This window comes from Miniopterus natalensis, chromosome 12, assembly GCF_054644295.1.
Source record: "Miniopterus natalensis isolate mMinNat1 chromosome 12, mMinNat1.hap1, whole genome shotgun sequence".
NCBI classification, from domain to species: domain Eukaryota; kingdom Metazoa; phylum Chordata; class Mammalia; order Chiroptera; family Miniopteridae; genus Miniopterus; species Miniopterus natalensis.
Window position 1 is genome coordinate 50,290,570 of NC_142092.1, and position 25,468 is coordinate 50,316,037.

Here is a 25,468-nt window from a genome sequence, read left to right on the forward strand (position 1 = left end):
CTTATTACACACAATAATGAACATTATACTTGAAGTTATTTGGAGCTGTCTTCCATGTCAAATTTTTTCCTTCTTTTACTATGGGATAATTTCAGTTCTCTTATTAAGAGTACAGTCTTATTGAAAATATGTTTAGCCCGGCCGGGCGTGGCTCAGCGGTTGAGCGTCGACCCAGGATCCAGGCAATCGGGGTTCGATTCCCGGTCAGGGCACATGCCCCGGTTGCGGGCTGCAGCCGATCAATGACTCTCTCATCATTGATATATCTATCTCTCTCCCTCTCCTTTCCTCTCTCTGAAATCGATAAAGATATATTAAAAAAAGAAAAAAGAAAAAATATATTTAAAAAATTTTAGGCTTTCTGGTCAACAAAACATCATATACTTTCAAATGTACCTATTTTTTGAGTAATATCATTTTCAACTGATAATAAACTCAAGGATTCATGTTTATTTGACACATACGATTTTTAAATACATGATGTTTAAAGGAATTAGGTTCATTTAAACACACAAGTCATTTACAAACAGGGTTCTCATTGGCAGTTTTCCTATAGAATTCTAAATTAGGCAAACAAAGACAGTGTTTAGTTGTGCAATATAACATGATCTTCAAGGTCAAAACTGGTTCCCCATCTACCTCTCAGGATTATTGTAACAAATGTCCACTCCATCAGTCAAATTTTGCATGAACGAACATAATGGAAATTCAATTCCACACATCAAGCACATGTCTTACAGCATTTAGTTATAGAATCTTGAAATGACCTGACAGTGCAGGCATTGAACACTGTTCTATTTTATGTTGCATTTCAAATTCTGAATGTAAACCAAAGAAACTTTAGTTCCAGGGAAACTTGCTTTTAAAGTTATTTTTTTATTTTGAAGAATCAAATAACATGGGGAGCATTTTTAGTTTAATCTCCACAAATTTATAAACCAGAAAAATTAAAAATCTAGACTTCTATGTTTTATGTTCTTGGTATGCTTGATAAGAAATGTAGCAACATCACTTAATGGGTGGGGAGAGGAAATTCTCAAGGGAAATCAAGTATCAAATCTTGGTGGTACCTTTAACACTCTGTGTCACTAGATGTATGACTTTGGACACTTTACTTAGCCTCTCTGTGCCCGAGTTTCTTCATCTGAGGATAATCACAGTACCTACCTGGCAGTGTTATTACATGGTTACATGAGATAAACCACATAAAGTGCTTACACAGTGTCTGGACCATAGAAAGCATTAAGTAAGTGTTAACTGCTAGAATTAGTATGAGTTCTAGGAATCATAGGTTCTTTGAGCTGATAGGGACTGCCCAACATTCATTTGATCCATGTCATTGTCCAAACTCTTATTTTTATTCAAGATTCTATAATTAAACATTGTAAAACATGTGCTTGGTGTGTGGTCACCCGTGGTGGGGATGGGTATCGGGGATTGGGTTGGGGAACTTACTGAAGCAAGAAACTGGGTGAGGGAAGGAGTTAAATTTGGGGGTTTCTGACACTTTCTTGACCCTAGAATTTCCCCTCCCTCCCTTTTCCTTCCTTCCCTACCTTTTCAGCCCATTGTCTCATCAATTTATCTATATAATCTCTTGTCTCATAGAAGCCAGGTTTTACTAATTTTTCTCGAGACTAGAGCAGATGAGATTTGGCATTTACTTCTGTTTCCTGCAGGAAATCTTTTCCCAAGTATGTTCAGTCTTAGCTTGTTGTGTGCTGTTTGTCTTTATGCTGCAGAATCTTCATAGACTCTAATTAATTTTTTTTTTTACTGCCCAGGAAAAGGCATATTTTATTGAGGTATATACTAATGATGTGTGATTTCTTATATGTATAATTTTATATAAATATGAATATATAAAATACATATTTATATTTTATATGTGTACATATGTACTATATAAAATATACATATATGTGTGATTATATGTATATGTGTATGCTATACAATTATAATCACACATCATAAGTGTAGAGCTCAAATAATGTTTATGAAGTGAACACAGGCCTGTAACCAGTGCTCAGATCAAGAACCAGAACATTACCAGCCCTCCTCACTCCATCTTCCCCACCAAGGGTAACCACTATTCTGATGTCTAATAGATTAGTTTTGCTTGTTTTTGAACTTTTTATTAATAGAATCTTACAGCACATTCTCTTTTTATATCTGGCTTCTTTCACTCTACATGTTTTTTAAACTTTTTTTTTAAAAATATATGTTTATTGATTTTATAGAGAGGAAAGGAGAGGGAGAGAGAGATAGAGACATCAATGATGAGAGAGTCATTGATCGCCCGCCTCCTGCATGCCCCTGACTGGGGATCGAGCCCGCAACCCGGGCATGTGCCCTGACTGGGAATTGAACCCCAATCGCCTGGATCCTGGGTCGACGCTCAACCGCTGAGCCAGCCCGGCCAGGCTACATGTTTTTTAGATTCATTCATGTTGTCGCATGTAGTTGTAGTTTCCCCTTCCATTCTCACTGCTGCATAATATTCCACTCAGTGAATATACTACATCATATTTTTTTCTGTTCTACTGTTGATAGCATTTGGGTATTTTCCAGTTTTTGCCAGCCTGGTCATTCCTAAGCAGCGAGTATCATATCCAGGGCTGGCATTTTCCCCAGAAGGGTGAGTACCTTTTGTCTTGCTTCCCCTGCCCTGGGATGCTGGCAGACGCCTTCTGCCAGCTCTTGGAGGCCTGAGGGCTCCGGATGCAGCGCTCAGGGGTGGAGGACTGGGGATGTGGTCAGTGAGCAACTCGGGCAGTTCTGTTTCTGCTTCTTCCCTGCTGCTGGCTTGCCTGGGCTTCAGTGCAGTAAGGGTTTCCCCTCTCACATTGCCTGGGCCAGAGGCGCCCAGACTGGGGTTTACAGCCTTAGGCAATGCCACAGATGAATCTCAAGAGGTGTGGAAATCTACACATTAAAAAAAATTGTGTTTTCATTTAAGGATAATCTAAGATAAATTAAATAGGCGTATTCTGGGTCATCTGAATCCAGTTACTTCTGATGAGGCAGCTTAAGGAAGTGGTGAGAGGGTGTGCTCTAGCATCAGACTGCCCATGTTCAAACTCCCTCTCTCCATTCCAGCTGTGTGACCCAGCACAGCACTCACCGTCTGTGCCAGAGTGTCTTTAGTTGCAAAAGGGAGGCAATAATTGTTCCTACTATAGGGTCCCTGAGATCTAAATGAGATTATACCTGCAAAGCACTTAGCCTAGCGTTTAATGAGCATCGGCACTAAATCGCTATTTGATTTGTGTGTGTTATCTGGGTGGCCCCATGACTGTCAACGGCTCATGAGAAAAAAGCAAAGGTGGATTGAATAGAGAAGTGATGTGTTAGAGCTGAGTGAAGGCCAAGTGACATCATGGCCTGCTGAATAAATGGAGTTGTCACAGTAGTTTAAATAAAGAAAAGCAGTGTGATAATTGAGTCATCACACCAGGCAGGCTGAATTCAAAGGAACGTGCCTGGGAGCAGTTGGTGCTGTGCTCACATGGTGAGCTGCAATTTATTTTTCACCAGAAGCTCATTTGTCCCATTAAATCAGTATTGTTAATATATTTTTTATTGGTTTTGTAATTTTGTTTGCATTTAATTTATAAATTTGTTTGACTTTTATATGAAGGATATAAGCATGTGTTTATATCTAGTTTGAACATGTTTAGGTAATTTTCTTTATAAAAACAATTTAAGTCAACACCATGTCTTAAAAGGTGTCCCTACAGTTTCCAAGTCTGAGGAACACTGCCCTGGGTCTTCTGCCTTGGAATTCAGATGGAGACAAATCAAATGTATTTCCTCTTGGCTCAGAGCCCTAACTCCCCATGTGCGCCAGAGCTCTCCAGTAACAGGCTGGTGGACCAGAGCAAGAGAGCAGCCGTGACCTTGAGAGCAAAGACAGCCAAGCCAATAGCTCTTCAGCACCACCAGGGCCTGCAGGCAGGCAGCTTCTCCAATTTCACTCTACTCCAAAGCTGTGAGCATGGACTTTGTGATATATGTGACTGTGGTGTTACTGGTTTGCTTTCTAGTATCTCTACCTTTGCATTCAGGATCTTTGAGATATATGGCTCCACGGGATAAAATGTTTCCTGTTACTTATATAACCTAGATTTCATCAGGTGTGCTGATGCCCAGTGAGATCTAGAGGAGATAATCCAGACTTCCCATCCCACTGCCTTTCCACGGCTTTGTGAATTCCCGGAGCTCATGTGTTCATGGTCACCTGCAGCTCCACGTTCCTGCCTGTGCAGGGAGCACATTTTCCCTTTGCATCTTCTTCTTTCATCCCCACTTTGACCTCCACCAAACCCCAAAGAATATTTGTCATTTTCTTTCATTTCACCCAAATCCACAAGACTTTTGCTCGTGCAGTAAATGTTACTGAAGGTTTTCAGGGACATTCTGCAGGAGGCGGGTGGAGGGGAGGGGAAGGTTTATTTCACAGCAACACACATGACTTAAAGCTAAATTTTTGACCCCTCTGTTCTTAAAAGACTTTTGGCCACGCTGCCAGGTTACTTGAACATAGCTTCCCTCCTCTCTCACCTTTCTCTCTCCCACCCCCAAATTTCTAGTCTTCTAACACAACTGTTGCCCTGGCTCTTTTTAGCCTTGTCTTCAGAATCTCACCTTTCCCCCCACAGAGCATGTCAAGACATTTTCCCTGACAGCTTCCTGCCTAAGATGCATTCTGTTGTCGGGAGGTTAGAGACTGCTGGCTGCCCCACTGCACTTACTGGAGCTGTTCACTGTACAGTCTGCTTGTCTGGGAATATCAGCTCAGTGCTTACAAAGCACTTTCACCTACATGAGCCCCTGGATGAGGTATCCTATCCATATACAGATATGGGGCCAAGAAGCTCAGAGAGGTTGAGTGAGTCATCCAAAGCCACACAGCCAGATAAGCCACATAGCACCCAGGCCTGAAGAGTTTGAGATATAAGCCGTGTCATCACACACAGACAGGATGTGTGCTGTCTGATCATTCAGGGATCTGAGGCCATGCGGATCCTGGTGTAAATGATTAACATGCGACAGCCCAATTGTTTTTGGGAGTGGCTACAGCAGCCTCGGCAGGTACACACATCCTGCAGGAGCTGGCCTGCCAGTTCCCTCCCAATGCCTTCCTCCTCCTTCCCTCTTTTGCTGGCTAGCTCGTCTCATCTTCAGGTCTAGGTACAGGACTGGTTACCTAATTTGTAGGTCTTAGTACAAAATGACAAGATTGGGTTCCTTATTCAAAAGTTATTAGGAACTTCAAAATAGCAACAGCAGAGCATTAAGTCCAGTACGGAACTCCTGTAAGCAATTACACAGGTCACATGCCCATGAGGCCAGCCTGTATGGAGGTCACATCCCCCGGCAAACATTCTCTGGCTCCCCATTCTGAGCCAGTTGCTTATCACATGCCACTGTCATTTCTTCTTTATGTACCTGTCTCCCATTAGTCCATGAGCTTCTTGAGACCGGTGTCCTCTTCACTGATGTTCCCCTGCTGCCCAACAGAGGCCCTGACAAAGGGCAGGGACTCAGTGGGCCCCATGGGGGTGCTTAGGGCTCCTGGAAGTGAAACCTGGAAGAATCAGGCAGTGAATTGTCATCTCCAGGCAGAACCTGCCCAGGGCCACCCAAGGTCAGACCGGGCATGACTGAGTGAGCCTGGGGTACTTCCCAGGGGTTTCAAGTGTTGGGTGGAGGTAGGGGAGGGACTAATTTTCTCTTTAATAGCTCCCTTTAAGGTCCTTCTTAACTCTTAATTTCTGTGAATCTGGGTCAGGTAGAGAAAGACCAGTCAGAATTCTGGTTCTGTTCCTGCCTTTGCCATGACTCATTAGGTGACCCTGGTATTCCTCCTCCACATTGGACCCGTTTCCCATCTTTGAACAGCCTACATCACATTGGAGGGCTGTATAAAAGGTGGCAAGGAGCAGGGCTCTCTCGGGGCCAGAATTCTGGAGACCTGCTCCTTGGCAGGCTCACCACTGAGGATCCCGGGCACTAGAAAACACCAGCCTGGGACCAGCCTTCCAGTGGTCTGTGAGTCCAATGCCAGTGCTTCTGAGGCCTCGTCAGCCTGCTTTGGCCACTCTGCCCTTGCTCAGTCTTCCAGACCCAGCAACCGCTATGGACACAACTCAGCCAAAGTGTTCAATTCTGCTGAAGCCTCCCCGGAGCCTGTCCTGAACTAATGGGAGGGCCCGGTGCTGGGGGGGACATCGAGGAAGTGGATGTGACCCCCATCTTCAGGGAACTCGTGGTCGGGGGTGGAGAGGAAGGCCAGAGTGAACATGTACCCAGTGCTGTGACAGAGGGACAGCGTCCTCAGCACAAAAATAGGAAGAGAGGATTTCATGTCGGGAGCTCTAGGTTTTGCTTGGGACCTTGAAGAAGGGGAGGACTTGAGATGGAGCTGCAGGCTAGAGCCCAGCAGGGTGGAGGAAGCGCTAACAGTCTATAGCCCAGGAGCAGGTGGGCAATGAGGCTAGAGAGGAGCAGGCCAAATCTCATAGGCTGTCATGGCCTGGAGGGGTGTCAGGGCTATGGGGGCAGTGAGGCTGCTGGATTAGTCAGGAACCTTTTGACTGCAAGTGATGGAAACTGAACTTGGACCAACCCTGACAAAAAGGGCAATTTATTGGAGGAACGGAGGTTCCAAGGAAGGCCTGCGCTTCCTAGCATGGGAAGGCTCAGGGTGCTGGTGGCCTTTAGGAACAGCTGTTCAGGGACTCGCACGCCATCAGAACCCATCTCTTGACCCTGCTTTCCATTTTTCTCTTCTGTGGCCGACTATTTCCCTACATGGAGGAAACCTGGGGAAGGGACTTGCTGGCCCAGCTCAGGTCAGGTTCCCACTTTGGATCCTCACCTGTGGCCAGAAGCTGGGTCACATGGTAACAGGGCTGCTCTGATACTATCAACGGAAGGCAGAGAGGGCAGCTTCTGAAGGAAGGGACAGTGCTGAGCAGGCACCCAGAACTGTCCCTTGAGTTTCTGAGCAGAGGAATATGGCCTGAAATGACCTGCATTCTGCACTTAAGAGTAGGCATTAAAGACGACAGTTTTCCCCCTTTTATTCATAAAAACAAATTTGCAACAATTTATTAAAAATTGATACCATGCAATTGGGGTACGAGAAATTCCTCATTTACATTTGATTCTGGCAGTTCCAGTCTAATTTAAAGCGTTTGTGCACTAACATCATTGGAAAACACCTTCAGGCGGAAGCCTTTTCGGAAATGTGCGGTGTGTTTGCTGCGTATAAAAGAACAGACCGTTAAATAGCTAGAGTCACTTCTGTGGGTCTTGTTATTTGCAGGGAAATTTTAAAAAATGGGTGAACCTACAGTATCATTAAGACAGAGAATGTACTTTGTGGGTTAACCTAGAAGACTGCACGTTCAGGAGTCACAATGGGTTACAGATGCACACACTCACCGCCGACTGTCCAATACTTTTGTTTCTTTTTTTCCTGCTATGTTGGAATAATATTTCTACGAGTATTTTTTTGTGTGTGTATACAGTATGTACAATGAATTGTCTCTTTCTCTTTGAAAAATTAATGTGGCCCTTTAAATTAAATCTGGTTTTGGTGAAATCAAGAAAGCAAGGAAATACTGGTAATACACAGTGAGTGACAACACCGATTGTTAGTGCCTAAACAGACAATGACTTCAACTTGACCTGTGATGTGTTAACATTTTTCCCCCCTAAAAGCTACAGTACCTCCATAACCTCTCTTTGGGGGAGGGGAGAGGAAAGCTATGCTATGTGAAATAGGGTATTTGAAATGTGGGCGATGCTAAGGTTCCTGTGGGCCCTTTTGTCAAAGCCTGGTGGTGACAGCAGCATATTCCTGACTTCGGTGGCCTGGGAGGAGATTATTGCCTGCCTGTGGAAGCTGCCATTAGGTTTCTTTAGGGAGTGAGCGACTGCTCAGTTGTGCAGATGTCCTGGACGTTGTCATTCAGGCCTTTCTTTAGCAAAGAATGAACCTGTCTAGGAATGTCACAAAAGTCATAGGGAGCTTCTCTTTCACCGGCTGATCCCGGTAGAGGGCTGTGCTGGGAACTTCTCTGGGCCACTCCCCTGGCTGTTGTGAGGGCTGAAGGTCATGGTCATCCTGATACCTCATGGGTCAGGGCCGCTTCACTGTTTGGTATGAAGCTTTCCTGCACGAGATCAAGTTTTGATCCTTAGAGTGACCCTGCGAGGTAGGCAGGATGGGTGTTATTTCAACCCCAACTTGTTAGAGGGGGGAGACTGAGGCTCAGAGAGACACTAGTGACTTGCCCAAGGTCATGGAGGGAGTCAGCAGTGGAGTGAGGACTTGAACCCGGTGTGTCTTACTCTCAGGCCGGTGCTCTTTGGGGTTCAACAAGGGAAGAGTGATCTTATGAATGAGAATCAGTGTGCTGACTGATCACCCCTGTGACCCCCATGGGCGCAGCTCACCAGCTTGTCTGGACTAAAGGCTGCCTTCTAGAAGCTGAGAGAAGCCCTTAGCTAGCAACCCCTTCCCCTACAAGTACAGGGATGTCTTCTAGAAGAATGCCCATGATTCACTTTGGTCAGAAACAAAGTCAGTGGGGGAAAAACAATAACCCAGCAAGCCCTTGGGCCCTGATGAGAGAGGTTAAAGTGCACAATCTTTCTTTTTTGTGTATGCTGGGAGCAAACATTCCATGATTAGCTCAGGTGGCCCCCACTTATTACCGGGAACACCCGATACAAACACAAGGACATGGCCAATGTGGTGGGTGCATGACCGACCGTCGGTGAATGCTGCAGTGTGTGTCTGCAGTAACGTGCCCTAAATCCCCGCGATCCAGAACGGGTGTTATTGTGTTAATGTGTGGCATTTATCAGAGTAAGGTCCCACCGGGAGGCATGCGAGCCAGCCTGCTCCCGCACCCCAGCCCTCGGCCACCTGCCTCAGAGCTGTGCCTGGCTGCCCTTCCTGCAGGCTCCTTGTTCCAGGAAGGCTAGGGGTGGCTGGACTGGCAGCTGGGGGCCTGGCTGCCCTGCCCACCTCCTTCCCCAGAGGTAAGAAGGGCCGGCCTGGGGGCACAGCCAGTGACGCGTGTGCAGAGGCAGAGGCCGTTTCTCCAGCAGCCCTTTCTCTTCCCAAGGCTGTGCAGTGACTTCCAGCTGGAGTTCTAGTGACTCTTTCCTTGTCTAGGTTTTTTTTTTTTCCAGTTTCAAATATCCCAGTTCCTCCTGTTTGCAGACATTAAGGAAGAAGTCATTTCCATTCCTCTTCTTTGTGAAAGAATAAAAACTTCACAAATAGGGCGCGAGGTGAGGTGCCAAGTGCGCCCCGTCCTGTCCACCTGAGTGCCATCCAAGCAGTCGCGCAAGGCCAGCATGGCGCCCAGCTTCTCTGCAGCCAGACCCAACAGTTCCTGTAGCAGACGCCTCTGCTCTGTGTGGTTCTGTCATGGGGGAGGCCCCGGCCCCAGGCCTACCACCTTTACAGGCCCGAGACCATAACTCGGAAGGAGGGTGGCACATGTCTGTGGCGGGGGCTGGCGGTGGGGCTGACACAGGGGCTGACGCAGCTGGCATCCACGCCTCCGATGGACGGGAGGTAGGCGTGGTGGAGAATGGGGAGCTGGAGGGACAGCCGGCGCTGGATGCTGGGGCAGGAGAGAAAGAGAGAGGGAGGGGTGTTAACGAAGGCTGCCTGGCTTCCCCTGGGAAAGTTCCTTGGCCTTGCTTTGGCTAGGAGGCTGATGGTAGGAGCAGTTTCCTCTGAATTCAAGATCCGCCCACCCTACCATCTAACCACTCACCCACCTAGCAGGTACTTAGTGCAGGCCTACCTGTGCCAAGTACCGCCCGGAACGACCGGGGAGGCAATGAGCAAGGAGGACGCTTCCTGAGCTTCGGCGGTTCCTAGGAGCAAGGCTTTGCCCTGCCCACAGGGCTTGCTGCAGACACAGACACTTCTCATTCTCTGCTCTTGCAAGCCGCCACATGGACTTGGCTTTGGGTCCATCCTGAAGGGCTTCCCAGCTAATCCTCCTTCCCCACTGGCTCTGCCTCCCTGCCTCGCCCAGGACCTCAGTCCTTGCTGGGCCAGTTCCAACAGGTTCTGTCCTGGACTTTTGGCTTCTTTGGTGACTAGCATTGCGTTTTCAACACTGAGATGGGACACTCAGGGCTCTTTAAGATCTGTCCTTTCCCAGATTCTCCAGTTGAATCCTCTCTGCCCCCTCTGTAAACCCTACCCTCTGGCAGCTAGTTTCCCCTAAAACCCAGCTCCTGGCCACTCTCCATGCCTTTGCACACGCTGTTTCCCCGGCCTGCAGAACCTTGTTCTACTTCCCGGTCTGATGAACTGCTTTTCCTTCAAGATCCAGTTCAAACGTCCTCTTCTTTGTGCTAACTCCCCCAGAGCGTGAGTCCACTCCTCGCCTGAGCCCCCAGAGCCCTTGGTAAATTTCCGAGATGCAGCCAGAAAAACCAAAGCCGGGGGAGGGTTGCGTGACTGATGGAGGAGCAGAGTGGAAAGGGAGCTGCCTTCTGACTCCCTTCGACTGCCACGCCTCCAGGCTTGCCTTCTCATCAGCCGTCGCCTGACCGGCAGGTCGGGCAGTCACCTTAGTTGTTGGAAAGGCTGCTTTGGGGCAATGTGCGCAGGCCACCACCCTGCTCTGCTCAGCTGCGCTTGGTGCCCTTCTCGTGGCAGCTGGGAAGTTGCATTCCCTATATTCTCAGGCCTTCTCTGTCCCCAGTGCCTGGCCATGCAGGGGGATGAACCCCAGATCTTCGCGAAGCCCAGTAGCAAAGGCAGTGTTCCCGTCATAAAGATGAGTTTACGTAACTTGCTCATGGAAACAAAGCTGAAAGCAAGTAGGGTGGGACTCCTGCTTCTGTTAAACACAGAGCTTTGTGGGGGAGGCCAATCAGTTCACAGGGGCTGCCTCATCCCAAAAGACTGTGCCCTGGTAGGTAGGGCTTTGGTGGGATCTGAGATGGATGGGGACAGATGCAGGGCTGGCTGCCCCCACTCCCTAAGGACCTGCTGGCCAGAAGGGATTCTCCCAAGAGATACTTCACAGGTGCTCATGAGATAAGGGTGCTGGAGATCTCATTTTGAAATTAAAGTCGAACCTTTGTAATGTCAACTATGATCAATTCCTTAAGGAAAGATGGCGTTGGCAAAGAATCCAGGAAAAGGGAGCTGAAGAATAAACTCTGACCTAGGAAAAGGTGCCCTGTCTGAGCATTCCTCGCAGGGCCATCTACCTGGGCAAGGTGGGCATTCTGCTGTCTGGTGGGATCCTGTTTGCATTTTCATTCATTCAACAGACACTTGCCAAAAACCTATTCGGCCCTTGAACCTGTGTTCAGTCCAAGGGACACGTGAAGGACCCATATCTTACCCTCAAGGTGCTGACACTCTATTGTAGGGAACTGATAGGTAAACCACTGACATATGCCATGTAACCATCAGTAATTGTTCTGACTGGAAGCCAGGGAGCCCTGGAGGTAACTGGGCTGAGAGGCTATTAGCTCTTACACTGAATGGCCTCAAATAACGTGGCAGTTGGTGATTCAGCTGTTTTTGCTGGTTCCTCACTGCTTGTCACTTCTCAGGAGCTAACTTGCAGGGCTGACATTTCTAATCTCTGCTTCCAATCTGCTGTGAGCTGGAAAGAACTAAAAACTACCAGTGGGAACAAAGCAAACTGAGATGTCCAGGTCTTTGCTTAGCTGTTATCTTCTCATTGAGTCTTCTCTGACCACCCTATTTAAAATTATACTCCTACCCCCTTCCTCTGCTTTTTCTCTCCAAGGCATCTATCGTTTAACATACTAGGTTTTGCTTTTTTAATTAAGTTATTGACTTACCAGATAGATGGGTAGCTCCATGAAGGGAGCTGCTGTGTCCGACACATAGTAGGTCTCAGTAAATCATTGTTAAATAAATGCACTTAGCAAGATTACATTTTATACATAACAAAGGCAGTGTGCTAAGTGAAGAACATGGGATTTGATATGAGACAGACCCCAATTCAAATCCCACCTCTTGCACTTAGCAACTGGATGAGCTTTGACGAGTCACCACCCTTTTCTGAAAGTTAGTTTTATCATCTGTACAATGAGCATCGTCATCTGACCTGCACCATGGGGTTGCTGTGGAGTTCAAATAAAATAACGCACGTGCAAACATGGTGCATGGTAAACTGTAAACTGTTCTGCAGGGGTCAGGTACTCTGGCAGCAATTCTCATGGAGAAGGTACTTACTGTTCTGGAGAGTTTATATCTTCTATAGGATCTTTGCATGTTCTTGAGGGCTCAGTTGTGTTCCACTGCAGCTGGGGATTTTGATCGAGGTGATTTTTTAAAATGGCCTTTCCCCCATCTGAATGCAAAACAACAATATCACAACACATTATATTGATTTTTAAAAGTCGCCAGTGCAGCCCTGGCCAGTGTTTCTCAGTGGTTAGAGCATTGGCCCGTGCACCAAAGGGTTGCAGGTTCCATCCTGGCCCCAGCTGGGGCACATGTGGGAGGCAACCAATCAATATGTCTCTCTCACATTGACATTGATGTTTCTCTCTCTCTCTCTCTTCCTCCTTCCCTCCCTTCCTGTCCCCTTTCCACTCTCTAAAAAATCAATGGAAAAATATCTTCAGGTAAAGATTAACAACAAGAAAAAATTGACAACGCAGTCTTTTTAGGATGCTGCCCTAGGAGAGAGGATGCAAAAGAGCCCAGCATCCCTCTCTTCAGCAGCTCTCCCAGGACCAAGGCAGGGAGCCAAGAAGCCCCCACCCAGGGACAGAAGTGCGTGCTGGCGATGTGTATGGTGCGCCCTGTGCCCTGCTTTTCTCCAAGAACAGAGGGGAATCAGGTCAACCGGTGTAGGTGACATAACTTAGACATTAGAGGTTCTAATCTGAAGACCCTTTTCACTGGTGCATAGGGATGTAATGACAGAGAAAAAACTCCAAGATGTGTATTCCAGGAATGGAAAAGAATAATAGTAATCTTCTGGTGGGAGTTTAAATTGACACAATCTTTCTGGGGAGTGGGAGGGGGCACAGTCAATAAGCATCAAACACTATAGAAAGTGCATATATCTTTTCACTCAGAATTTCCCCTTCCAGGAATCCTAAGAAATAATTAAGGATCTGTGTAAAGATGCATGCAAGATGTTCAAATCAGTATTGTTTACAATATTGAAAACTTGGAACTAATCCTAATTTGTCCAGCAATAATGGATTAGTTACATACTAATATGTATGTATGGGGCCTCCATTCAAAGAAACACTGTATAGCCACAGAACACGACAATGTAGGTGCTCTCAACCCTCTTTGTGCTTCAGACCACTCTTGGGGAGATTTAAAGAAATATAAAATATAAAAACCTGCCCCCCTGCTAAGAGATTTGGATTCATTTGGAGAGTGGCATCAGCGTTTTTCCCCCCTGCAGTGGGCAACTTTATGTATGTCATTCTGTACTCATGTGAGTACAGACAATTCTCCTTATTCATGGATTCTGTATTTGTAAACTCCTATTCACTAAAATTTACTTGTAACCCCTAACTCAATACTCCTGATGTTTTTGTGGTCATTTGCTGACACAAAGTATGGAAAACTTTGAGTTGCCCAACATGCACATTCCCAGCTGAGGTCGACACTGTGTACTTGCTTCAGCTCTCATGCTATTAATAAGTATTCTTTTTGTGGTCTATTTAGGGCCACTTTTGTCACATTTTTGTGCTTTGTGTTGGTGATTTCACTGTTTAAAATGGTCCCCAACTGTATGCTGAAGGGCTGTCTAATGGTCCTAAGCTGTGATGTGCCTGGAGAAAATATGTGTGTTCAATCAGGCGTAAGTGACACAGTGCTATTGGCTGTGAGTTCAATGTAAACGAATCAATAACGTACATTAAATAAGGTGACTTTAAACAGAAACACACCTAAAACAAAGTTCTGTATTGATCTGTTGACAAAAATGTCAACCTTTAAGAGGCTTGCGGGAAACTAACCCTGTATTTCCCTTAAGAGCAGTGGTTCAGGACTCAGGAATTCTCATTTCACAATGACTTTATAAACCATAGGTACCATGAATAATGACAGTCACCTGTATATCCTTTGGGTAAATTCCAAAAGTGGAACTGCAGGGTCAGGACAACTTCTATTTCAACCAGCAATGCTTGAGAATGCCCACTTCCCCACCTGATTCCTCTCATTCTCAGCAGCTCTTTGATTTCTGAACTCTGCGGGTCTTACAGGTGAAAATGGTATGTCACTGCAGATTTAATTTGCCCTCCTTGGATACGGAGAAACACTGAGCATCTTTTCATAAGCCTAAGAACCACCTGTATTTCCTTTTATAAGAACGCTCTTGCCCATTTTTCCTTTGGGTTGTTGGTCTTTTTCTTATTAATTTCCATATAATTACATGCACTTTATATGCAATTACATATAATTTCTCCTTATATACAAGGAAATGTTTGTTAACCGAGTTATATTTTGGCTTACTTTGTTGCTTAATTTTTTGACTGTACTTATGATGGCTTTTGCACTGTTAAAAAATTTTCTTTTGTCCCTGTTCGAGTGGTTCAGGCAGTTGGAGCTTCATCCTGTACACCAAAAGGTTGCAGGTTCGATTCCTGGCTGGGCACATACCTAGGTTATGGGTTCGATCTTTGGTCGGGGTGTGGTCAGGGCACGTATGGGAGGCAACTGATTGATGTTTCTCTCTCCCTTCCTCTGTAAAATCAATAAAAACATATCCTCAGGTGAGGATTAAAATAAATTTTTTTCCTTTTGTAGTTGAATGTTGAACTTTTCTTTTGTGGTTTCTGTGTTTTTACATCAAATTTAAAAAGTCCTTCCTCTGAGATTATAAAATAAATACTTACACGCTTTCTTCTAGTATATTCATGGTTTCATCTTTTATATTTAAATCTTTACCCACTTGGATTTTTGTGTAAAGTGTGAGGTAAGGCTCTAACATTATTTTTATCTCAATGAAATTTACTGACTAATTCATTTCCCCGCTAATGTGAAATGCTTACCTTTTCCAGATACTAAAATTACTAAGAATAATTTTAATTCTTTCAATTTCCTTATTACCTCAATTTAAAAAATTTTAACAATCAATATACAATAAGTTTATAATATTGCTTTTAAATTATATTATATATAATAAAGTTAATTATAATTATGTTAATTTTATAATAAGAATACTTATTACTTATGTAATAAGAATAAAAGAAACAAGATTTTTCATTGACTTAAAAATTAATTTTATAACAAAAATGAACATATGCTAATGACAAAATGCAAACAATATAGAAATACATAAAATGAAATGTATAAGATTCCCTTCTTACCCACCCTTCCACATAGGTGGATTCTGTTAACTATTTGGTGTCTGTTCTCCCAAACCTTTTTAAAAATACACTTACACACATACACACAAATGCATTTATATATAATGCTGGTCTTCACCTTGCTTTTCACTTGGAGATCTTACCATATCTGCACAAATAAATCCATCTCACTTTTTTTTTTAATCCTCACATGAGTATATTTTTTGCATTGCTTTTCAGAGAGAGTGGGGGGGGGGAACACTGATGTGAGAGAGACACATCGATTGAGCCTGAAACCAAGGTACGTGCCGTGGCCAGAACTGAACCCAGAGCCCTTCAGTCTTCGGGCTGATGCCCTAACCACTAAGCCAAGCCGGCCAGGGCCTACCTCACTTTTTAATAGCTGTATAATGCACCTTGTTTGGTTGTACCATAATTAACGAAACTACCCCAAATAATGGCCATTTAAGTTAATTCCAGCTTTTCTCCCCTAAAAATAACGTGGTGAACAGCATGTGTCTACATCTTCGCATGCATGGGAGTGCTTCCAAGGCAGGCTCCTGCTAGTGGAATTGCTGGGTTGAAAAGGTTTCACATCTAACATTTGGAGAGTGCCAGGCTGGCTTCCAAACATTGCAGGAGAACGCTCGTTTCAGCTTGCATTTCGCAGGTGGTGGGGAGAGTGAGTGTCCTGTCACATCCTACTGAGCACTCCTTTCCTGTACATTGACGCGGTGTGCTGGAAACTAAAGAACGTTGTTGGGAGAAGCACAGGTGATCTGTTTGCTAAGAACAATGTGCCCCCATCAGAACACTGGGAATGTGGCCATGTGTGTACAGGAGCAACTGGAGCCCAAGGGTCTGAGAAGCAGAAGCCCCAGCTCCAGCAGAATGAGCTCCAGATGGACACTGAACTGTGGTTGGAGATGTGGGCTCCAGGTGTCCCAGCTCTGCCTGTGTGACTTCAGACCAGCCCATCCCTCCCTGACCTCAGTTTCTTCATCTGTAAAATAGGAGGTTGATGGCTGTGCCTGATACCCATATCCCCACGTTTCCAGGGGCTCCACCTCCTCTTACCTGTGCTCTCAGTGAAGTTCCCCAGGTTGAGGATGTCATTGAGCTCTTGGTAATGGTTCTGTTTAATGTAGGTGGTCTTTTCTGGTGTGTCCTGCAGCTGCATGGTGACCTCTTCCAAGTCTTTATCAAGCTAGAAAACAAAGGCTCCAGCTGAGTCAAAGCTCCGGCCTAGTCCCTGCCCTAGTCCTGGCAGCCAGGCCTCGAGAGCCAAAAAGTAGCTCTCAGGGCCAGGCCTCGGGCTGGCTTTGGGAGGGCACTGAGAGCCAGAGGGGCTGCTGCATGTTGGGGAAGAGACACAGAAGGTCCCTGCCAGCTCTTGTTCCAGGAGAAGCTGTCATGGGAGGGGCCTGGGCTTTGCAGTGATGTGTCCAGTGCAGGCTTGTGCCTGATGGAGCAGCCTGGGGAGAGGGGGAGAGTTTTGCTACGCAGGCTCTGAAGCTGGACAAGCCTAGGGGCAGACCCAGGGCTGCTCCTTACTGGCTGTGTGCTGGCTGGTGAGAACTGAGTCTCAGTTCCTTCATCTGTAGAATGGGGTAATAATACACACCTCGCAGGGTTCTTGTGAAGATTAAATGAGATAATACAATAAAAGTTTAGCCCAGCCCTTGACACATACTAAGAGAAATCTACTACTATAATACTATTACTATAATTATTATTGATACTAGTAGAACCCTTGGTGTGGGAGGGTGGAACAGATCTGCAGGACTGGTCAGCTCTGAGCCTCACACTGTCATGGAGACTCAGGTCAGCAGGGATGCCTTCAGAGGAGTTAAGCAGGATAGATCCCAGTCACCCTCAGGTTATATAAGAATCAGATGCTGGCTCTGGGCAGCTCAGTTCCTGCGAAGCCTAGGGAATGTGTGTGGTGGGAATGGACAGTAGTTGGGAAGGGTAGTGGGCATCCTATTACAATATAAGGGAGGGGACCACACCAACTGTAAAGTGCTGTTCCAATGTCCAGAGCACAGCTATAAATTGTTTAATAAGTTTTCATGTGGAGGAGGAGAGAGATACCTCTTTCTGTGTGACTCAAATGGCAAGGCTGGGATCAAAGGGTGGAAGCACCAGGGAGCCAGATTATGGTTCAAATCCAGGAAAAACCACCCACCATGTTGGGGTTTTGACGGTGGCTTGGGTTTTGGGTTTCCTAATGTGAGTGCACTCTTCACTGCTGGAGTGTGCAAGTGGAAGTCAGAAACCTTTCCTCCTCTGCTCCGGTGGCTAGTGGACGGCGGCACGTCCTAAAAGCCAGCTTTCGATGCACCGACAACTGTGTAGAGGATCTTGTGGCCCTGCTGTGAGCCCCCACAGTAGGGCCTGCTAGATTAGCAACTGAAAATACAGAATCTGTCACATGTGCATTTCAGATAATAAGGAATCATTTTTTAGAATAAGTATATCCCAAATATTATATGGGACACACTTATACTAAAAATATGATTGGTTGTTTGTCTGAAATTAAAATATAACTGGGCATCCTATATTTATTCAGGCAACCCTCCGTCTCACTTCTTCCTTGGGACTCTTAGCTACAGAGTACATTTCCCAGCCTCCCTGTGGCTAAGTGTGATATGTAGGTTCTTGTCAATGTAACTGGAGCAAACCCAAAATGTGTACAATTTTGTATCACTTGCTTAAAAGGCAATCCCCTGCATGGACCTCCCTTCTCTTTCCTTCCTGAGACAGCCCAGAGTGTGCCTTCCACCTGGCTTTAACTGCACTGCCGAGGAAAGCAATGCCTTGGGGAGTGGCCCATTCTGATCAAATGGCCTCTGTCTGGTTCACAGCCACCCTGGTTCTTGCAGCCGTCAGGACAGCAGATGGGGAGGCACAGCCGTGATGTCCTGGAGGAGACGTGGTGGGAATGGCAGCTCTGAGAGTACCTCACAGGGCACAGGGACTCCAGTGGGAGGAGGGGCACTGGCTGGCAGTGCTGTGGGAGGTACCTCTGTGATCTTCATTCGCAGGCGGTGGTTTTCAGACTGCAGGCCCTCCAGGCGGGATGTGCTTGCTTGGTTCACGCTGGTGACAGAGGTGGATGTTTTAGAATCTTCTTTCTTCTGATTCTGAGTGAACTGGAAACGTCTGTTCTGAGTTGCTGCATCTGGGTTTGTTCTCAGAGTGATAAGCTGAAAGGACATAGGTGGGTTTGAAAAGAGAACCTTGGGGTCCTCCCTCCTCTCCTCCCCTCCATCCAGCTTTCCCTGCAGGTCCTGCTCTGGAAGCAACAGGGGGCCACAGAAAGGACATAGCTGGGAGTCCAGAGCCCTGGGCCCAGGACTCTCTTTGGCATTTGCTCCTGTGTGACCTGGGGCAGGCCCTTCCCCTCACTGAGCTTCAGCTTCCTTCCTTGTCAGCAGAGTCTGTCTCCTGACTCACATTCCACCGCATCCTAACCATTTGGCAGAGCCCCCTAGGGCCCTGAAGGCCTGGCTCCAGCTGAGCCTCGCTGTGCCTCAGGCCTTGCACCGTATGGAGAACAAACCTGAAGGTGACAGTTGTGAAGACAGTGGGATGGAGGAAAGTGAAGGCTTCTTGTCAGAACCATCGATGGGTGTTGGGGGCAGATTAGTGACTGGCTCTGTCATTTTCAAAGACATTTTTATATGAGAAAAGGTTGCCACTTGACCCTGATCTTACTCATTTAGTGGAGAAACATCTCTTATTTGAGGTGGGCTCTGGGCTCAGGACTGGAGAGCGGGGGCTGAGCGAGCCATGACTCCTGACCACCAGGACCTCATGGGTCAGAGGCAAGGGGCTGAGTTCTGAGAAAGGCCTGGAAGGAAGCAGAGGATAAGGGAATCCCAGGGGGAGGTAATGGCGTATGCCATCACAGGGGGAGGCCTGGGGCTCAGGGCGCTTATGGAGAAGGGCAGTTTGGATGGTGGATAGGGATTTCTGGGGAGACTGGAGGAGACTGAAGGATCCTGAAAGGCAGCCCAATGTCAGAGGCTTGATCCTGGAGCCAGAAGGGCGATGTGACCTACTGAGGGTGACACAGCAGAGTGACACAATCAGAGCTGAGCTCAGAACCATCTGGCATCCTTTATAGGATGGAGAGAACATCAGAGTCCAGGCAGAGGAGTTGTGGTGTTGGCTGGAGCCTGGGCAGGTGTTTACAACCAGAGAGGGAAGGAACATTCGCCAGAGGCACTAAGGGCAGAGCTGACACTGCCTGGGAGGATGCAGGTGCCTTTGGGCAGCCTCTAGGGGAGGGAGAGACCCTGTGTGATCTCTCCTCCTAGGCAGATACTGCCTCACTTGGGCCAACAACTCCTTCCCTACCCTCTCTGTTTCCTGGGACCCACCAGAGGTCAGGCTTCCCTCTGTATACAGACCAGCTACTGCAGGGGCTCCTAAAAGGACAAGGCCTCTTGTTCGCCTGCCTGCTGGGCAGGATAATATTGGAAAAGCACCTCACAGGATGAATGAAAAATGTTAACTGGCTGTTAAAAACGGTTATTTTTTTTGACCCACTAATACTACTTCTGCCACTCTATCTTAAGGGAATAATTGGAAATAAGGAAAATGTGTTATGTAGAAAAGTTATTTATAATATAAAAAGCCTGGAAACAACTGCAATGTCACAATAAGAGATCAAGTGGACAAGAAAGTAGAGAACTTTCCCTCAATGATGGTTATAAACATGGGAAATACAAAGCACAAAAAATTAAGTGAAAGGCAAACTGCAAAGCGATGTACGTGCTATAATTATAGCCATATCTGAAAAAGCATCACTGCCTAACTATTAAAAAACACTGGGAGAAACATATCAAAAATATTAACAGTAAAAAAGCAAACAAAAAAACCCCATTAACAGTGATTATTTTGGATAGTGCGACTAAATGAAGTTTCTGGATAATCTGGTTTTACTCTTCTGTGCTTTCCAAACTTTCTGGGATGTGAGTTGTGTTCATTGTGGAAAAAAAAAAAAAAAGATGTGCACAACTTAGGAAGTGAAGGGAGCTGGGAAATCCCCGCGTGACAGAGCCAGAGGCCGAGGCCAGGGCGGCGAGGGTGGCTGTCGGCCACCGCCGGTACCTTGGGCACGAACACCAGGCAGAGGGTGATGGTGCTGCAGAAGATGATGACCAGCGCCACGATGCAGAACTGCACGTTGGGCTGGTCCCGGGTCAGGAAGGAGACGGCGGCCCCGATGATGCACATGATCCCCACGTTGTAGACGCTCATCCCGATGTACTTGCTGTCGTTGAGCGCGGGGATGCTGACATTGCGGGTCTCCCAAGCTAGGAAACAACCGAACAGCTGAAACGGTGAACAGAAGGGAAGGTGGTCATTACCAAGTAGCGGCACGCGCTCGCTGCTCCGAAAAGCAACTGGGCTGAGGGTTACTCTGGAAGTGGGGGCTGCAGGGAGGGAGGCCGGGCTTTGCTGGCTCCACTCAGGGCCCTGGGTTGAGTCTGGGGTGCACACTGAGAGTGTCACAGCTGGCTGGTTCTCCTTCACCCTCACCCCTGGTTCATGCACAGACCCACAGGAGGCCGCAGTGGGAAGGAACTTCAGACATGACCTCGACCACCTCCCTTCATTCTATAGCAGGCGTGGGGAACATCTGGCCCTGCCAAAGCAAATGCAGGCGGGACTCAAAATTCAATAAATCTAGAAGCTTTTTTCATAGCGAATTTTAAAGTTGATAATTTTGTATGGCCCGTGAATGGATGTTATAAATACCCAAATGGCCCTTGGCAGAAAAAAGGCTCCCCACCCCTGTTCTATAGAGAACACTGAGGCCCAGAGAAAGGAAGGGGCTTGCCCAAGGCCACATAGCAATATGGTGGCAAAAGTGGGACTGTGTCTCTAGAAGTTCAGTCTAGTCTCTTTCCCATTATACCAGGAGGAGCCCCTGGGTCTGGGACTTCTGTCACCCCCACAATGCAATAGCCACCCAAGAATAGAGACTATAGTTCCTAGTCTCTACATGGCAAGGTTCTGGACAATGCCATGTAGTGTGTACAAGTCATACAAGAGAAAGATGTTTCTTTTGTCCTTCCTAATAAATGGAGTGGAATGTGATGGGTGGAGCTTGAACAGCCATTTTAGACCATTAAATCATCTTATACTACAATGTGGAAGCAGCATGGAGATGGGGGAGCCACAAGATGCAAGGAGCTCAGATGCTGGGAGCCCCCCAACCTCTCCTAGATTGCTTGAGAGGGAAATTAACTATATCTTTAATCACTATTATTCTGGGGGTTTTTTTGGTCACTTGCAGCTCTACTCTTAACCAGTATCTCCCAACAGAATTGAGCAGGGTAAAACTCAAATGTAATCTGAAGCAGGGTGTTGAGTTTATCTTCATAGGTGGTCTAAAGGGAGGGCAGGCTGCAGAAGGGAGTACAGATAAACACAGGGCAGAAATGGTGATGTGAGTGGGAGGAAGTCCAGCACCTCCAGGAGGCCTTCCCACGAAGGCCCCTCTTCCCTGTGATCTCATCACTGCATCTCGGGCATGTGCCACATCACAGTGAGGGCCTGTTTTAAGGTTGAGGTTACTTTGGCAGTACAATGCTATGTGGTAGAAGGGTGGCTGGCACAAGGCCGGAGAATCTGGAATCTGCTCTGCTACCCACTGGCTGTGTGACTCTGGGCAAGTCACTTCTCAGGCCTGAGTTTCACTATCTGTGAAATGGGAATAATACTTTTCTCACAGGGTCTTTCCACATGAAATGAAAGGATGGATGTAAAAGCATTTTATAACTGGAAATGTCCTGTACAGAATTAAAAAGGCATTTTGTAATTGGTATTATTCTATACAATCATGGTTGTTTTCCTCTTTTCTTAATGTGTTATCTCACAGACTGATTTATTTTTAAAACATTCCATTTAAAATGAGGAATCAGAAGCCCAGAGAAGGAAACCAACAGCTGTGAAAGCCTGCTTTGTGTTGGTTCCCTAGAATTCAGCCTCCTTCAATCCCACAAGGGCACTGGGTGTGGCTGCCCACATCTCATAGGGGAAGAAGCAGAGGCTGGGCAAGGCCAAGTGACCTGTCTGGGTCCCATAGCAGGGAGTGTCAGGGCTAGATGGGTGTCAGGACTCCTGTTCTCTAACAGGGGGTCTGACCCTGCCTTGATTTTAGACTTTTGGACTCCAGAGCTGTGAGAGAACACATTTCTGTTGTTTTAAGCCATCAGTTTGTTGTAATTTGTTATGGAAGCCACAGGAAACTAATATGCCATCCATGGATGGTACAGGCTGCTTTTAAGGGGGTGAGTTCCCCATCACTGGAGGTATGGAAGCAGTGAGTGAAAGAACAGTTGTTGGGGATGCTCTTGGGGGTCTGTGGGGTTTGAGGATGCTGAAACATCTGACAGCAGAGTGGGCCGACAGGGCTGTGCATGCTCTTTCCAGCCCCAAGATTCTGAGGTTCCAGAGCAGGAGGGGCTAGAGAGGGGCTTTCAGTTATGAACCCGAGAGCCCAGGAGGGCTGTGGCCATTCCTTTTCATACACTGGAAACAGTTAAGCATTTGTGCTGTCAAATACAGTTTTATTGACATGATCTGATAGAAAGTATTAGCTTTCCTGGAAGAGATACAGTCATCTCCAACCACTTTTGGAAGTAGGTGGGGAAGATAATGAATGGCCAAAACACTACAGATAAATCCAGTTTAGGGTCAATCTGATTCACATAATCTAATTTCACAGAGTCAGGATCAAGAACATGGCATCCTGGAAAGAGTCTAGTTTCATTTTCTTTATTCAGTGAGGGCTGGGGAAACTCAAGTCATGGATGTTGCACACTTCCTGTGACAGGGAGCTCATTCCTTCTCACAGGGCTCCATCACATCTGTGAACACTGCTCTGTTATACAAAGTCCTTCCTTACAGGGACCAGAGCTGCCTTCTGGCACCTCTGCCCACTGATGATGGCTCTGCCCTCGGGTCTGTGCCACCTGTCTCTGGCAGCTTTGGTGACCATGTCCCCCGAGTGTGTCTTTCTCTAAGCCTAGGACCTTAGGCCAGTCTTCAGGGTCCCATTTCCATTCTGGGCACCTCCTGTGGACACCTCCAGGTCATTACCTTGTGGGACTCAGATGGCAGCCCAGTAGTTCTCAAAGGACCTCTATGGAAACACAAGAGGGTCTCAACTAGTATGAAGTGGGGACAATCTTTGCCTGGGGTCCCCTAACACCTGTTCTTCTGGTGTGGCCCCTTGAAGGGCTCAGAATCAACTGCTAACAGTTTTGGGGAGCAGCAGCAGGCGAGGAAGCATTTGAGAAGGGTAAGGAACCCCAGTTTATCTGACTTTTGGAGAAGGCTGCATTTTGCACTTCTAAGTGGAGGCTTCTGTGGTGAGATCTGAGCAGGGCGCAGTGGCAGCTCCCTGCCACTCGGGGACTGGAAGCGGAGGCCTGGGGGGGGGGTAGTAGGGTCAGGCGGGGTGTAGGGTCAGGCGGGGGGGGGGGTGTAGGGTCAGGCGGGGGGGTGTAGGGTCAGGCGGGGGGGTGTAGGGTCAGGCGGGGGGGTGTAGGGTCGGGGGGGTGTAGGGTCGGGGGGGGTGTAGGGTCAGGCGGGGGGGTGTAGGGTCAGGCGGGGGGGGTGTAGGGTCAGGCGGGGGGGTGTAGGGTCAGGGGGGGTGTAGGGTCAGGCGGGGGGGTGTAGGGTCAGGCGGGGGGGTGTAGGGTTGGGGGGGCTGTAGGGTCAGGGGGGGTGTAGGGTCAGGCGGGGGGGTGTAGGGTCAGGCGGGGGGGTGTAGGGTCAGGGGGGGTGTAGGGTCAGGGGGGGTGTAGGGTCAGGGGGGTGTAGGGTCAGGCGGGGGGGTGTAGGGTTGGGGGGGTGTAGGGTCAGGTGGGGGGGTGTAGGGTCGGGGGGGTGTAGGGTCAGGGGGGGTGTAGGGTCAGGGGGGGTGTAGGGTCAGGGGGGTGTAGGGTCAGGCGGGGGGGTGTAGGGTTGGGGGGGTGTAGGGTCAGGCGGGGGGGTGTAGGGTCAGGCGGGGGGGTGTAGGGTCGGGGGGGTGTAGGGTCAGGGGGGGTGTAGGGTCAGGCGGGGGGGTGTAGGGTCAGGCGGGGGGGTGTAGGGTTGGGGGGGTGTAGGGTCAGGCGGGGGGGGTGTAGGGTCAGGTGGGGGGGGTGTAGGGTTGGGGGGGGGTGTAGGGTCAGGCGGGGGGGAGGGGGCGCCTGCCAAGCCCTGCTGGGCTTGGACACTCCACAGCCGTGTGAGGAGGGTTCGGGTGTGACCTTTCCTTTCTTTTTAACCCTCGCCTTTGATTTTAATGGATGATGATGAGCCGAATGGAAAGAGTGCTGGGTTCCGGGGCTGGCGGCCACCAGATGGCCTCTGCAAACCGCTTAATCTCTCTCAACCTTACTTTCCTAGTCTATGAAATCGGATAGTCCACGGGCCTCCCGCGGATTTGGAGGACCCAGTGAGGCTGGGGCTGGGACGTGCTGGATGTCAACACAGGGCCGCTCCAGGTGTGCGCAGTGGCAGCTGCAGGGCGAGCTCGCTGGTTCCGTGTGACCCTGCCACTTCCTGGCTGAGTGACCTTGGGCAAACAGCCTCAGTGTATTCATCAGTGGGATGGGGACATTATTTGTACTATCTCATAGGGCTGTTATGGAAATACCCTAACACGGCAGACACAGGGCTGGCATAGAGTAAGTGCTTAGTCCTGGGGGCTCCTTGATTTCTCTGTTGATGGCTGCCCCCAGGACAGAAAGTGTGACAGGGAAGCGGTTCCCTGCACTCGGCCTCCTGCTCTGCACCTACCATGAGAAGCCCCTTGTAGGCATAGACGATGCCGAGCCAGATGGTCATGTGGGTGTTCTCACAGTGCTCCAAGAGGGGCCGGATGGAGATGTCCCGTCCTGCTGGGTCCGGCTGTGCAAAGAAAAGACAGAAACCCAGGGATGGCACTGGGCACTATTCCAGCAACTGGGTCCCCATCTGACTGCCCGTTTCCCTCCTATAAGCCACTGCATGTGTCACGGCCCAGGAGGCTTTTTGGTCCCCGCCTCTTTCCCCACCTCTGTGTTCCTCAGCGAGTGTTGACTGCCTTCTGTTGTTGGTT

The 25,468-nt window shown here is 47.9% G+C and overlaps 1 protein-coding gene across 1 annotated transcript in view; it reads right to left on the reverse strand.

Moving 5' to 3' along the window:
• Positions 1-9,424: 9,424 nt before the first annotated feature.
• GABBR2 (gamma-aminobutyric acid type B receptor subunit 2) overlaps positions 9,425-25,468 on the reverse strand; it is a 298,825-nt gene continuing 282,781 nt past the window's right edge. The window contains exons 14-19 of the mRNA XM_016223063.2: positions 25,168-25,278; positions 20,479-20,703; positions 18,384-18,566; positions 16,435-16,564; positions 12,272-12,389; positions 9,425-9,653 (exon numbers count right to left, since the gene is read on the reverse strand). Coding sequence (XP_016078549.2) covers positions 9,488-9,653; positions 12,272-12,389; positions 16,435-16,564; positions 18,384-18,566; positions 20,479-20,703; positions 25,168-25,278 — 933 coding nt within the window. The 3' untranslated portion in view covers positions 9,425-9,487. The remainder of the gene's footprint in view (positions 9,654-12,271; positions 12,390-16,434; positions 16,565-18,383; positions 18,567-20,478; positions 20,704-25,167; positions 25,279-25,468) is intronic.